Here is a 12,295-nt window from a genome sequence, read left to right as displayed (position 1 = left end):
CAGTCACCAGTTTAAGTTGAGAGTGGGGGTATCCATTTAATCACAACAGCAATACCATTGCCTTAAACAAATCTTAGTTCAGTCACCAGTTTAAGTTGAGAGTGGGGGTATCCATGGCATTTTCCAATTATGTCCCTATTTTACAACTAAAAAAAATTGAGAACCTTTCATAATGTTGCCAAACACAGACTCAACAAACTTACCTGAGACTCCCGGTCTCTGCCAGTCTGTCCCTGTATATCTGTCCCCAACTCTGCTGTCTGTGTGCCATCTGTTGCCTGCTCTGCCTAATGACATCATTGTGAAACATTTCCATTAGCATTTCATTTCTTTCTTATGAACATTTTATCAACTAGTCTTTGAGATATTAGGCTACTAGGGTTCTTACTTTGCGTTTTGGTGTACTGAAAAATACTCTGATCTGCCATTTTTCTACCTGGCTGGCTGGCTACACACACACACACAGTGTGTAGGTTATTTACAGTAGGAGATGGGCTTCTATCATCTTATCTTCTATCATTCTATATGTGCTTCGATCTAAAAGGTAACTAGCAAATGTTTAACGGATTGCAGTGACAAGAGTTGACAGCTGTATGAGTTCACCATTTACACAACATATGCTGCAACCTTTTGTCATTTTAATATAGTTTGTTTCATATTGGCTGGCTTCCAACAATAGCTGAATTTGCAAAGCTAGTGAGCACCAATTCCGTTTCTGTGGTGTTTGCTATAATCTTTGCTACCTGGTTAAATAAAGGTGAAATAAAATAAAAATAAAAAAGTTCACTAGCGACAATTTAGCTTTTGCAACGAGACCATTAAATATATTTAAGACAATGGTAGAAGAGAGTGTAGTTCTGTTCAGTTTGGACTTGTTTATCGCTAACCTTATCGCAGGGACTTTGAAGTACTCCAGCTGCATGCTGATCTTGGAATAAACTGACGATAGCAAAGATTCCATCTTTGACGACGCCACATAAATGGAATAGGTACTAGCTAGCATGATGGTTAATGTTTACTTTAGTTTGCGTGCTAGCTCTGCAAATTCAGCTAGTGTGTGTGTGTGAACCCTGCCAACATAAAAAAAACATTGCTTTGGCCGATTGACTAGATAAACCTCACGTCAGTTACGTGCATTGAGTGCCTTTCACACAGTAGATACGAACTATCTTTTACCTTGCAAGCTGAGGAACTGGCAGTGGATCAAACCATTGTGAGGAAAAGGGCGGGGGTCGCAATCTTTTGAAATTTAATAACGCGCTATTAAGTGTCTATAATCAGCATAAGTGCTTTCATTGCCTATTATTAATATTATTGAAATTACATAGCTATGTTAACAGTGATATATTGGGGGGGACAAATCATATTTTTCCCAGGATGGGGGGTCGTGTGTCCCCTGTCCCCCCTGGGATTTCCGCCTATGCATGAGATACCCATAGAACTGAGCCCTGCTCCATTTCAGCACCATGCCGCGGTCTCAGGTGCTGCCCAGACTCGAAACATTTCAGCACCATGGCACGGTCCCCTGACGCCTAGAAACGTGTCAGCACTATGCAGCGGACAATAGTGCTGAAATAGTTAAAGCCCCCTAGAACGTCATTGATTTTAAATTATTGTGCAAGTTGTTATAATTTATTGCATGTCCTAGTTTTGCAGCTTTGCAACCTCAGAATTATAGCTAATGGATTGCAGCGAGTTACGTGTTTGTGCATGGCGATGAATGAGGATGCTTGATAAACCAGAAATTAAATGCAACAACGTGCACTTACAAATATTTTCGTTTGGCAGAACTTTGACAAGCTATGATCTGTTTTCTAATGACATTGACAATTCATATAGACATTAGACTTAGGCCTAATTGTGACATCATGTGTGTATGACATCTTTGAAGAATGCCCTGGCTTCAGCCAATCGGAATCGAGTATTAAACAATGCTTTGGCATAATTCAAGGACGTTCATATTCACTTCAGTTGTCTGCCGATGGTTCACTGGCGTTTTTTCAAAGGAAGTATTAGTATTACCTCTAAACAGCCTACAACAATAAGCTACACATCATGTCAGACGACAGCAAGGTATGGTTCATTTAGCCTATTTTGAGTTTAGAGGAGAAATTACTAACAATATAGTAGGTCACTACCACAGCAATAGGTGTCACTGGTTTGATCCATGGACTGAAATCTGACCACTATTGCCGTTTTGTTTGAAATAGGAGAGAATCATTTGTTTCATAAAGTCACAACCTAGGACTGATATTGACCTCTCATTTATCCACCAGAACGTGAAATGTGAGGATCACCCGGATGACCAAAATAAAGTTGTGGAGAATATGAAGGATGAAACAGAGACCAACAAGAACAGGACAGGAGGCAAGGTAAGAAATATGCTGTCCTTTACACATCCTCTGCCTACTTAGGCACAGATCTAGGATTAGTTTACTATCACTAAATCCTAACCTTAAAGCATTAGGAGACACTACACTGACCTTAGATCTGCTATGAGACCTATAATCTGTTGTCATGTAGGCTAAACGTAAGTCCAGTGGCCGTGCCAAGAAGACTTCCGTGGAGGAGGACAGCAGCATTGGTGCAGGTCCGAGATTACTTAATGTTGGGTGCAGGTTGTGTTCAAATTCATCAGCACTGATCTGAGAAGATAGTATCTATATAGGTGAAAGCAATATAGTGGAGGCCCGCAGAGAGATGTGCTTTTACCTGTCCAGTGCAATCAAATCACTAAAGGTGAAGGAAATTAGGAATAAAGTTCAGATTCAACTTTAGATTTCTCTTTGCGGTTTCCCAGAGTCTTCTCAGACACCCGGGTGTGGTTTCCGGGAAAGGGGATCTATCATTGAGCAGCTGGAGAAGGAGGCTCAGAGGACTCTAATGCCTTCTCTCAAGATTGGGACATGCTGTGCCCCAATCCTCCTCTCTTTCCTGAGGAGTCTAACTGATGAGCAAGTTCCATGTCTTTTTCCAACCTCACATACAACTTATCTGAATTTGTAGTCATAGTGCACCTTCTAACCACAAATGGGATTTTAAACACTACACCTAACCCTAACATCACTGTAACCACACCCCTAACTCTTGCTGTAAATCAAGAACAAAATGACTCATGTACTTGCTAATAGCTTAATTAAATACACTTTTATTATCCCTAACATGGCTATCTAGTGACTCCACTAACTCAACACCAGTGTGCAGCTAAAATATGTTTCCTTTCTTTTCTTTTCTCTAGCCAATGGAGAGTGATTCAGCATGGCATGAAAAATAACGTAAGTCTCTCCACATAAGGTTCTGGTCAAAAGTTGTGCACTATATATATATAGGGAATGGTGTCATGGAATTGGTTGATTGGCAAAAACATTACTCTGTTTGTTGGTCATAGCTGACATTCGAGCAGCTCTCCATGCTGTGTCTGAAGATTGTTAAGGTCGTGACCCAGACAGCCCTCCGCATTCTCCTACCAGCGCTAGCTCGTATCATGGGGGTGAACCTGAGGAGTGGGGCAACCTCCCCAGAATCCCAGTGCTCTCTGACAGGGTCTGAGGATTCCTTAGGCAGTCTGGATGAGAGAGAGAAAAGGCTGCTGATCAGTGAGATGAACTACTGGACTAAGGAGAGGAGGAGGAATGGCAGTGCAGGGTTCCGCCAAAAATCCACTCGCAGAACCTCATCATCATGCTGGTCGCCTAAGAGGTATGTTCACAGCAATATTTGAACTTAATAATTTCAAGACCTGACCCATACTTATCATAAATTATTAACTTGGAATTCATACCTTGTAGTTTTAAGTTCTGGTCAGAAATGTTGCCCCTGAGGGGGTGGGTCCAGGTGAAAGTAATTTGTAACTGGGTAAGCCATAATCTGGGTAAGATTAATCTGGGTAACTGGGTAAGTAATCTATGAATAAATAGATCAGGTACATGCCTTTCAGAATTAGTCATATTCTGATGTCGTATAAACATAAAAATCAGGCAAAAAATTGTGTCAGTTGGCTTTAGGCTTCTAGAACTACGATGGTATGAGAAGTAAACCATCATTGCTCTAATTTGGTTTTCAGGCTCACTAATGACCCAGATAAGATACCAGTTGGTCACATTTGCATGGCATAAGTGGTGATTGTGTGTTTATCTTCAAGGTCCCAGACCTCATTGCAGAGCTTGCCTGCAACTAGAGAGGCTCCCCTCATGGAGGAGCCTCTGAAGGCTCTTTTTGGGGTAACGGAAGAGAGCCTCCTGATATCCCTGGTTGAGGGTCACTCCAACCCCACCTCCTCCAGCTCCTCCGAGTTGAGCTGTGCTATCGTGGGGGAGGTAGTACACCAGCTTAACTCTGGCCTCTCAGTGGCCATTCAGGCCAGCTCGGGGAATTGCCCCCCTATGGACAGTCAGGACATAGCAGCAGGCAAGGAGGTCATTCGGGTAGCCTCGGTGCAGATCCTGGCCGAGCTACAGAGCAAAACGTCTGAGCCAGAGTGGGTAGGGTTTATCGAGCCCCTCATGGACCCTGTGACCGATGATGTGCTGGATGCCATTGTCGGCACAATGGACAAAATGGCACAGGACTTCAACATCCTCTTGGATCTGGCCAAGAAGATGACAATCTTGGGGTCTAAATTTCTGACCAATCTTCAATGTGACCTTGATGTTGAGTGTCCATCTGGGAAAGAAGGAACCACTCACTTTCTCAAAGAGACTGGATCCTCTACCAGTGTGGTGGCCAGAAAGCTTCAGACCCTCTCTAGCCCCGACTTTCAGTCTAAAGCCCTCAAGGCGGTGAGCACCATCCTTACAAGGAAAGTCAGCAGCTCTTCTGGCATGGCTCCTTCCTCTAGGCCTTCTAGTGCTGCTCCTAGCCTTACTGAAGCACCCCTGAATACCAGCTCTACAGCCCTGACATCTGTAACCTCCACTGCCACAGTGATTGTTAAGGCATTTGTGGGAGGCATGGAGACGATAGCATCATTTGAAGGCACATGTGAAGCAGTTGATTGGCCAGTTCCTGTAAATGACCACAAAATAGGGTCTTCACAGAAGATAACCTTCTCTCCAGCCCGCACACTCTACGGCCTTATACGAGCAAAGCTGAGGGACCTTTTAACTCTATCCGCTCGAGAAGAAGGTGTGGCTAAGGACGCTTCTCTTCAGGAGTCTTCAGACACCCTGGAAAAGGCAACTGTTTCAACTGTTGAGGTCCAGTTACCCAGCACCAAACTTAGTAGAGTTCATAGTGAGAGCCAACCAATATCAGCTCTCTGTCTCTCCAATCTGGATACCAGTACTCAAGAAGTTCTTAGCAGTGTTTTTTCCATCTACAAGTCAGAGTTATCAAAAGTGGAGAGTAAATCCTTGGACGTTGTCAGTTCATCTGATGAGTCCCTAGAGGCTTGTTGGATTGTTGATGGTGTCCTATCAGAGCTTGATGACTATACTATTTCCCAGTCACCCTCACCCAATGAAGACTTGAGTGTGAGTACTCAATGTTCTCAACTGAGCTCAGAAGAGAGTGTCAGAATCACACAGTCCTCTACTCGTCTGATTCAGAGCATTAAGAAGCTCGCTAGCAATGACTTTCAGACTCAGGCAGAAGAGGCAGTGAGTAAAGTGCTGATGAGATCCAGTCATTCCTTTATCACACAGATCAGTCATACTGGTCTTCAGAAAAGTCCGCAGGCTGGCTTATCATCTAGCTCGCCATCAGAGATTGCCTCCATGTCCTCTCAAAATACAGCCTCTGGATTAGTGGAAACCTTTGTCAAAGGAATGGCGACTATTTTCCAGAAAAATGAGTCCACTGGCACTGTGCTACTGGAAAGAAGTGGGAAAGTTTTGCAGTACTCCCACGGGGGCTCCCAACTGGATGATACTGAATTGAGTGTTAAAATATCAGAGGAGAAGCTTTGGTCAACAGCTAAGACCATCTGCGTCAGTATGAAGAACACACTTAAGGATTTCTTCACAGGGCTGAAGCCATCCGGATCCGAAAGGACAGAAAATGCTTCTTCCAAAGAGACCCTTGGGGAAATCCTGGTTGCTATCCAGAGTGAAATCTCAAACTTAGGGCGAATGAAGGATTCCAGGGAGCTCCTTCAGATCAACGATATGGTAGGAACTATGCTGAAGGAGGTTGAGAAAAGTGAGGATGACAGTGAAGAAGTCTGCCAAGACATCCCTAGAACCTGTTCATTTTTGTCCACTTCTTTAAAGGGTCGTAGTTCCTTGTCCAGCTCTTCAAAGGGTTCTAGGTCAGAGTGTGAGTTAGAGATCAACCTCCCTGGCACTCCCATCCCTGACGAAGTGCCTTTTGATCTGACCTGCCCCATAGTCAGGAGCTCCTGCATCGACATCAGGGACTCTAAAATGCCAGAGATTTCTACAAGTGACACAAAGACAAAGATGATGGCACACACAGATGAACCCCTGCATCGTAACAGTCCAATGACTGACAGCAGCCGACCACCGAGTGCTAAAGCCTCTTTTCGATCATCCACTCCGTCTTTCACCAGCAAGGGAACCTCTTTGGTACCAAAGGGAGATGGGATTGACATTGAAGAGAAGGAGGTGTGCATCCCCAGCAGCTCTGGCCATCTGAGGGAGCTCTTAATCACCCCGGACATCAGCAGTGCCACTGCATTCCTACTGCAGTACTTGATGGACTCCAGCAAAGATGATGTCATGTGTTTGGTCACCATACTGGTGATACGGTTGCTATCGAAGATCAGACCCTCAGCCCTAGATGGACCCTCCCAACAGGCAGCAGACATGACAGAAACATCTCAGCAACTCATCAGACAAGTCCTGTCTGAGTTCTGTGCTGCATCCAGATTCTCCAGGACACAGGCATATTCCCAGAACCTGCACATCCACAGGGTGTTCAGAGGTGTACATAAAAACCTCATGGAGGAGTTTGGCTCTTATAACACCCTGCAAGCAGCTATTTCCTCCCAGGACCCTGCATTTGACAGAGTCCTGGTAAAGTCTTTGACCCAGCAGCTGGTACAGGGATGCAAGGAGGCATCAAGACCAGCTTCTGCTGCAACAAACCCATCAGACCAGGCTGAGACAGAGAGGGGGGCTGAGCAGAAAGCAAGAAGGAGCTTCCTTTGCTTTTCAATGACCAAACTCAGGATCAACTTCAAGGTATAGCAGGGAGTTAGCATAGTTTTTTTTGTTCCAGTTAGGTGCTGATGTTATTGATGTGGCTATGATAAGACAAATACATGTGATAAATATGTTTTATTCATCACTAAATTGTTGCCTTGGATTCAGAAGTGTTCCATTTATTTATTTATTCTCTGTACCATTTTCTTTACCTTTCTCTGTTAGCGTTCCAAGAGAGGAAACAAAAAGGACTGCCATTCAGTCCAGGAACAGACTGAGATTCCCTCTACTGATGGACATTGCATAGGTAAGGATGTTTTAGAGCTCTGCTATAGCTTGTAGTTTTGTTTAGGTGTGTGTTAGAAACATAGAGTATGCCTACCAAACTCATAGCACTGTTATTTTTCAACGTTATTATACTGTATTTCTCTCTCTCTCTTCTCTCTCTCTCGCTCAATTTCTCTTTCTCTCTTACCCCATCCATTTCCCTTGTGTTTCTAGCTCCAGTTGGAGAGGTTTCTCTCTCCATGTCTCAGCCTATCAAAAAACAATCCTTGATTGTCAGGGTCTTTTCAGCAATGATGAAGCCATTCAGGTGCTTCACCAAGAAGAACCTGTAACCTGTTACGCTGCATGAACAACTACTTTTGGAACAGCAAGACTTTTGACAAGAGGAATTTCTGCATGTTTACCCTTTCAAAGTCTATTTGATCAAATAAATGCAAATTATTTTACAAGAGTTTCAAGTGTTTTGGATGATTGGTAGCACTGAGCAGCTTTTCTCAGAGAAATGTGCTAGTTCCCCCTTGGTTACACATTTATTGTGCAGTTTTTGAGTTGGCGGGACTTGGGGTGGCAAGTAGCCTTGTGGTTAGAGCGTTGGGCCAGTAACCGAAAGGTTGCTAGATCAAATCCCTGAGCTGACAAGGTAAAAATCTGTCATTCTGCCCCTGAACAAGGCAGTTAACCTGCTGTCATTGTAAATAAGAATTTGTTCTTAACTGACTTGTCTCGTAAAATATAATAACCAGAGCTTGTCTCTAATACAATAGTTGCTGCATAGACCGTCAGATAACCAGATGTTCTCTATTCATTTAGTTAGATTGATAAGAGCTTATTAGCAGCAAGGGGAAAACACATAGAGGAGAATTAGCTATCTGCAGCTAGATCAACCCTCTGAGATGTTATCTGTATGTTGAATATATAAGGTCCAGCAGTTGACAGTGTATGTCAGAGCAAAAATCAAGCCATGAGGTCGAAGGAATTGTCCGTAGAGACATGATTGTGTCAAGGCACAGATCTGGTGAAGGGTACCAAAACATTTCTGCAATATTGAAGGTCCCCAAGAACACAGTGGCCTCCATCATTCTTAAACGGAAGAAGTTTGGAACCACCAAGACACTTCCTAGAGCTGGCCGCCTGGCCAAACTGAGCAATCGGGGGAGAAGGGCTTTGGTCAATTCAAAAATGCTCTATTCTGAGAACTACTTTTAATCACAGAGTGGAAAACATAGAACCATACTGTGTGAATCACAATTATGGGTGTATTCTGGAATAAGACAAACCTATAAATAGAGTTGGAGTCTGAGTGTGTGTGCACACAGCCACATCTTTAACCACTCTTTAAAATATTTGGCAGCCTTTGAGATGGAGAGGCAGGAGAATGAGTGACAGAACAAGAGTCTAATAAAAGCATGGCTTCTCTCCCACTCCTGCTCACAGCAGCAGTGCAGTGGAGTAGCTTCAACAGCCATAGGCCCAGGGATTTCACATCACATTCCATGATGCAATGCAGAATACGGCTTCACACAGAACAATCACCAAACCCATAAGATAACACTTCACACAGCACAGCCAAACATCATGTATCACATGAAGAGGCATGTGTGTTCTCCGGACGTGATACCTTGTCACGGACCTGCTGTTTCGATCTTCGCTCTCTCTCCCTCTCCCCCACCTCTTTCTCTCTCTCCCTCTCTCTCTCTCTCTCTCTCGTCGGAGTGCATGCTGGGAGTGAGTCGTCAAGCAGGAGTGATTGTGAGAGCGAATGGAATTTATTTTCACTCTATTGGGTTTTGGTATGTATATATATATATATTGATTAGTTAGTTGTTTTAAGGGTATCTTGTCTAACTATCACTAAGCACGTATAGGGGTGGTGGGATTGTTGAGGTTGGGTTTTCGCGAGGGCACAACCAGTGGGTGGGGCTGGTTGCAATGGCCAATCGCGGAAGTGTGGAGTTTGAAAAACTTAGTCGGAGGCATGGAGTAAAGATTCCTGCTGCGGCCGGGTGTTCAGTGGAAGAATGTAGCTTGGCTGTGGGTGCTATCATTGGGTATGATAGCATCAAATCAGCCTCAAGGATGAATAGCGCTGTAGTGATATTCTTAGATTCCATTGAAAAGGTGAATAAAATAGTTGAGAGGGGGGTTGTGTTGCGGGAGACACAGACGCCGCTATTCCCGCTTATGAATCCGGCGAAGAAAGTTATATTGTCTAACGTGCCACCATTTGTTAGAGATGAAGTGTTGGAGCGAGAGTTATCTCGCCATGGTCAAATCGTATCTACAATAAAGAAAGTTATTTTTGGATGCAAATCTCCGTTGCTGAAACATGTCGTGTCTCATAGGAGACAAGTGCATATGATATTAAAAAAGGACGGAGATGAACTGAATTTAGCGTTCAGTTTTAAGATTGATGGATTTGATTATGTATTCTACGCTTCTACTGAATCAATGAAATGCTTTGGCTGTGGAAGAGAGGGGCATTTGGTGCGTAGTTGTCCCGAGAATGAGCGCGCTGAGCCCGGTAGTAGCGCTAGTGCTGGTGCAACTAACGCACCACCGCGAAGGGATGAACATGCTAAGGGTGCAGGGGAAGGGAGAAGGTGGGCAGATGTGGTTGGAAAAGTAGGAGAGGAAGGCATTGTGGATACGGGGGCAATTGTGGTAGATCAGAACAAAGAGGGAGGGGAAACAGTCGGTGAGATTGCGACTGCCGTCGCTGAGGTGGTGCTGGAAAATGAAATTGGAGGTCAAGAGGAGATTGAAATAACGGAAAAGGAAGCAGATGTTTTCAAAATACCGAGGAGTAAAAGGAAGAATTTAAGGGGTGGTGAAGGGTCTAATTCTAAGAGAAAGGTAGAGATTGATAAATCAGTTGAAGATGAACAAGTTGTAGAGATGGTGGAGTTTTCTTCTGGGGAGGATAGCGAGAGTGAGTCATCTGACGCGTCACAACAATATAGCGAGATAAATGGGGTGGAAGGGAGGTATGGGATTGAGAAGATACGTCAATTTCTGAAGTTGACAAAAGGGAAGAAATATATGCAGGATTACAATGTAACTGATTTTTTCCCTGAAAGTGAATTGTTTATTGAATCAGCAAAGTTTCTGATGTCAAAAATTACAGGGGGAGGTTTAAAAAGCCCTGAAATTGCTAGACTCAAGAAAGTGGTCACGAGAGTGATAAGTGATGTAAATTCTAAAGAAAATGAAAGAGTTTTAACTCTGAAAGAGTTTTAACTCTGTAAAGAGATGTGGTGGCTGTATCTTCCTCTGTATAGCAGTTTTAAGATTTCTTCTTTAAACGTAAATGGGGCAAGAGATGGTAGAAAAAGAGCTATGGTGTATGTGTTAATTAGGGGAAAGGGAAGTGACATAAATTTTCTACAAGAAACGCATAGTAATTTGGAAAATGAAGTTATGTGGCAACAGGAGTGGGGGGGGACAGTGGTGTGTAGTCATAAAAACTCAAAAAGTGGGGGTGTGGCTATCTTGTTCTCAAAAGGGTTTTTGCCTTTCTCTTATGAGGTTGAAGAAGTAGTTGAGGGGAGGTTATTAAAAGTTAGAGCAAGGTATGAAAACATCACTATGTGTCTGATAAATGTATATGCCCCAGTGGTGACAGTTGAGAGGGTATGTTTTTTAGAGACATTATCAAATACCATTGAGAAATTAGATTATTTATTTATTGCTGGGGATTTTAACTGCACAGTCAGCGATTTAGATAGAAATCACCAAGAACCTCATATAGCCTCAAGGACTTTTTTTAAAACGCCTCATTGTAACACATGAACTGTGTGATATTTGGCGGAGTCAACATGGAGGAACAAGGCAGTACACCTGGGCGCATGTGAGAGAGAACATCATCTCTATGGCCAGGTTAGATAGGTTTTATTGTTTTGAGCATCAATTTCAGGTCTGTAAATCAAGTGTGATAACCCCAGTGGGATTTTCTGATCATTGTTTAATAACAGAGGTGGTGTTCATTAAAACCTTTTGTCAATAGGGGGTGCTGTTAGCAGTTCTTATTTTTTTGCCTCTCCAAATTAAACTGCCTCGTTATCAATTCTTGCTCGTACAATATGCATATTATTGTTATTATTGGATAGAAAACACTCTCTAGTTTCTATAACCGTTGGAATTATGTCTCTGAGTGGAACAGAACCCATTCTACAGCACTTTTCCTGACAGGGAGTGAGATTTCAGAAATCTTGGCCTCTGGTCCCAGGTCAGTTTTAATGTCCCTGTGAATGCTATGAGGATACAAACACTGCCTACGCCTTCCTCTAGATGTCAGTAAGTGGTGACAATTTGAATGGAGTCGATTGCGCAATCAGGGCCTGTATAAAACACAAAAGACCGGAAGGAGCTTTCTTTCGGACCCTGCGCTCGACGCACAATGGACATGGGGACTGGCCTCTTTCCAAGCCTTGGTTTAGCCAGTAATATATCCCCGGTCATGTTTTTACTAGTTATAGGTGTTAAAAACATCATAAGGTAGTTAATTTAAACCGTTTTATAGCAATTTATATCCGTTTAGTGCGATTTTGAGGCATTTATTTGTGACTTCCTTCCATGAGCTGGGCACGTTTCCTGTACATACCGAACGTTAGTGGCAATTTCGACGGGACAAGAGGACATCTTTCGACCAAAAGACGATTAGACCGGAGAAAGGATACATTGCCCAAGATGCTGATGGAAGAACAGCTCAAAGTAAGCACTATTTATGATGATAAATCGCTGTTCTGTTGAAAAATGTTAAACGCATATATCGCCATTTTGTTTTGTGTAGCTTCGTTTGGCGGACCCGGTATTGCACAGTAAGGATAATTTTAGAAATGTAATTCAGCGATTGCATTAAGAACTAATTTGTCTTTCGATTCCTGTCAACCCTGTATTTTTTAGTC

The 12,295-nt window shown here is 43.2% G+C and overlaps 1 protein-coding gene across 4 annotated transcripts; it reads left to right on the top strand.

Moving 5' to 3' along the window:
* Positions 1-438: 438 nt before the first annotated feature.
* LOC139575682 (serine-rich adhesin for platelets-like) lies at positions 439-7,843 on the top strand. Of its 4 annotated transcripts, none has more exons than XM_071401084.1 (9): positions 439-544; positions 2,277-2,372; positions 2,524-2,590; positions 2,801-2,954; positions 3,239-3,275; positions 3,389-3,699; positions 4,142-7,142; positions 7,329-7,410; positions 7,605-7,843. In XM_071401084.1, exons 2-9 carry the CDS (start codon positions 2,328-2,330, stop codon positions 7,721-7,723), a joined length of 3,816 nt encoding a protein of 1,271 aa, XP_071257185.1. In that variant the 5' UTR covers positions 439-544; positions 2,277-2,327; the 3' UTR covers positions 7,724-7,843. The 4 variants fall into 4 exon arrangements, with proteins under 4 accessions (XP_071257185.1, XP_071257107.1, XP_071257033.1 ...); XM_071401006.1 differs by lacking the exon at positions 439-544 and adding an exon at positions 1,445-1,615; XM_071400932.1 differs by lacking the exon at positions 439-544 and adding an exon at positions 1,726-2,073.
* Positions 7,844-12,295: the final 4,452 nt, after the last annotated feature.

The sequence above is a fragment of the Salvelinus alpinus genome, chromosome 1 (genome assembly GCF_045679555.1).
Source record: "Salvelinus alpinus chromosome 1, SLU_Salpinus.1, whole genome shotgun sequence".
NCBI lineage: Eukaryota > Metazoa > Chordata > Actinopteri > Salmoniformes > Salmonidae > Salvelinus > Salvelinus alpinus.
Note: the sequence above shows the minus strand (reverse complement) of the source record. Positions and strands in the feature narration are given on the sequence as shown.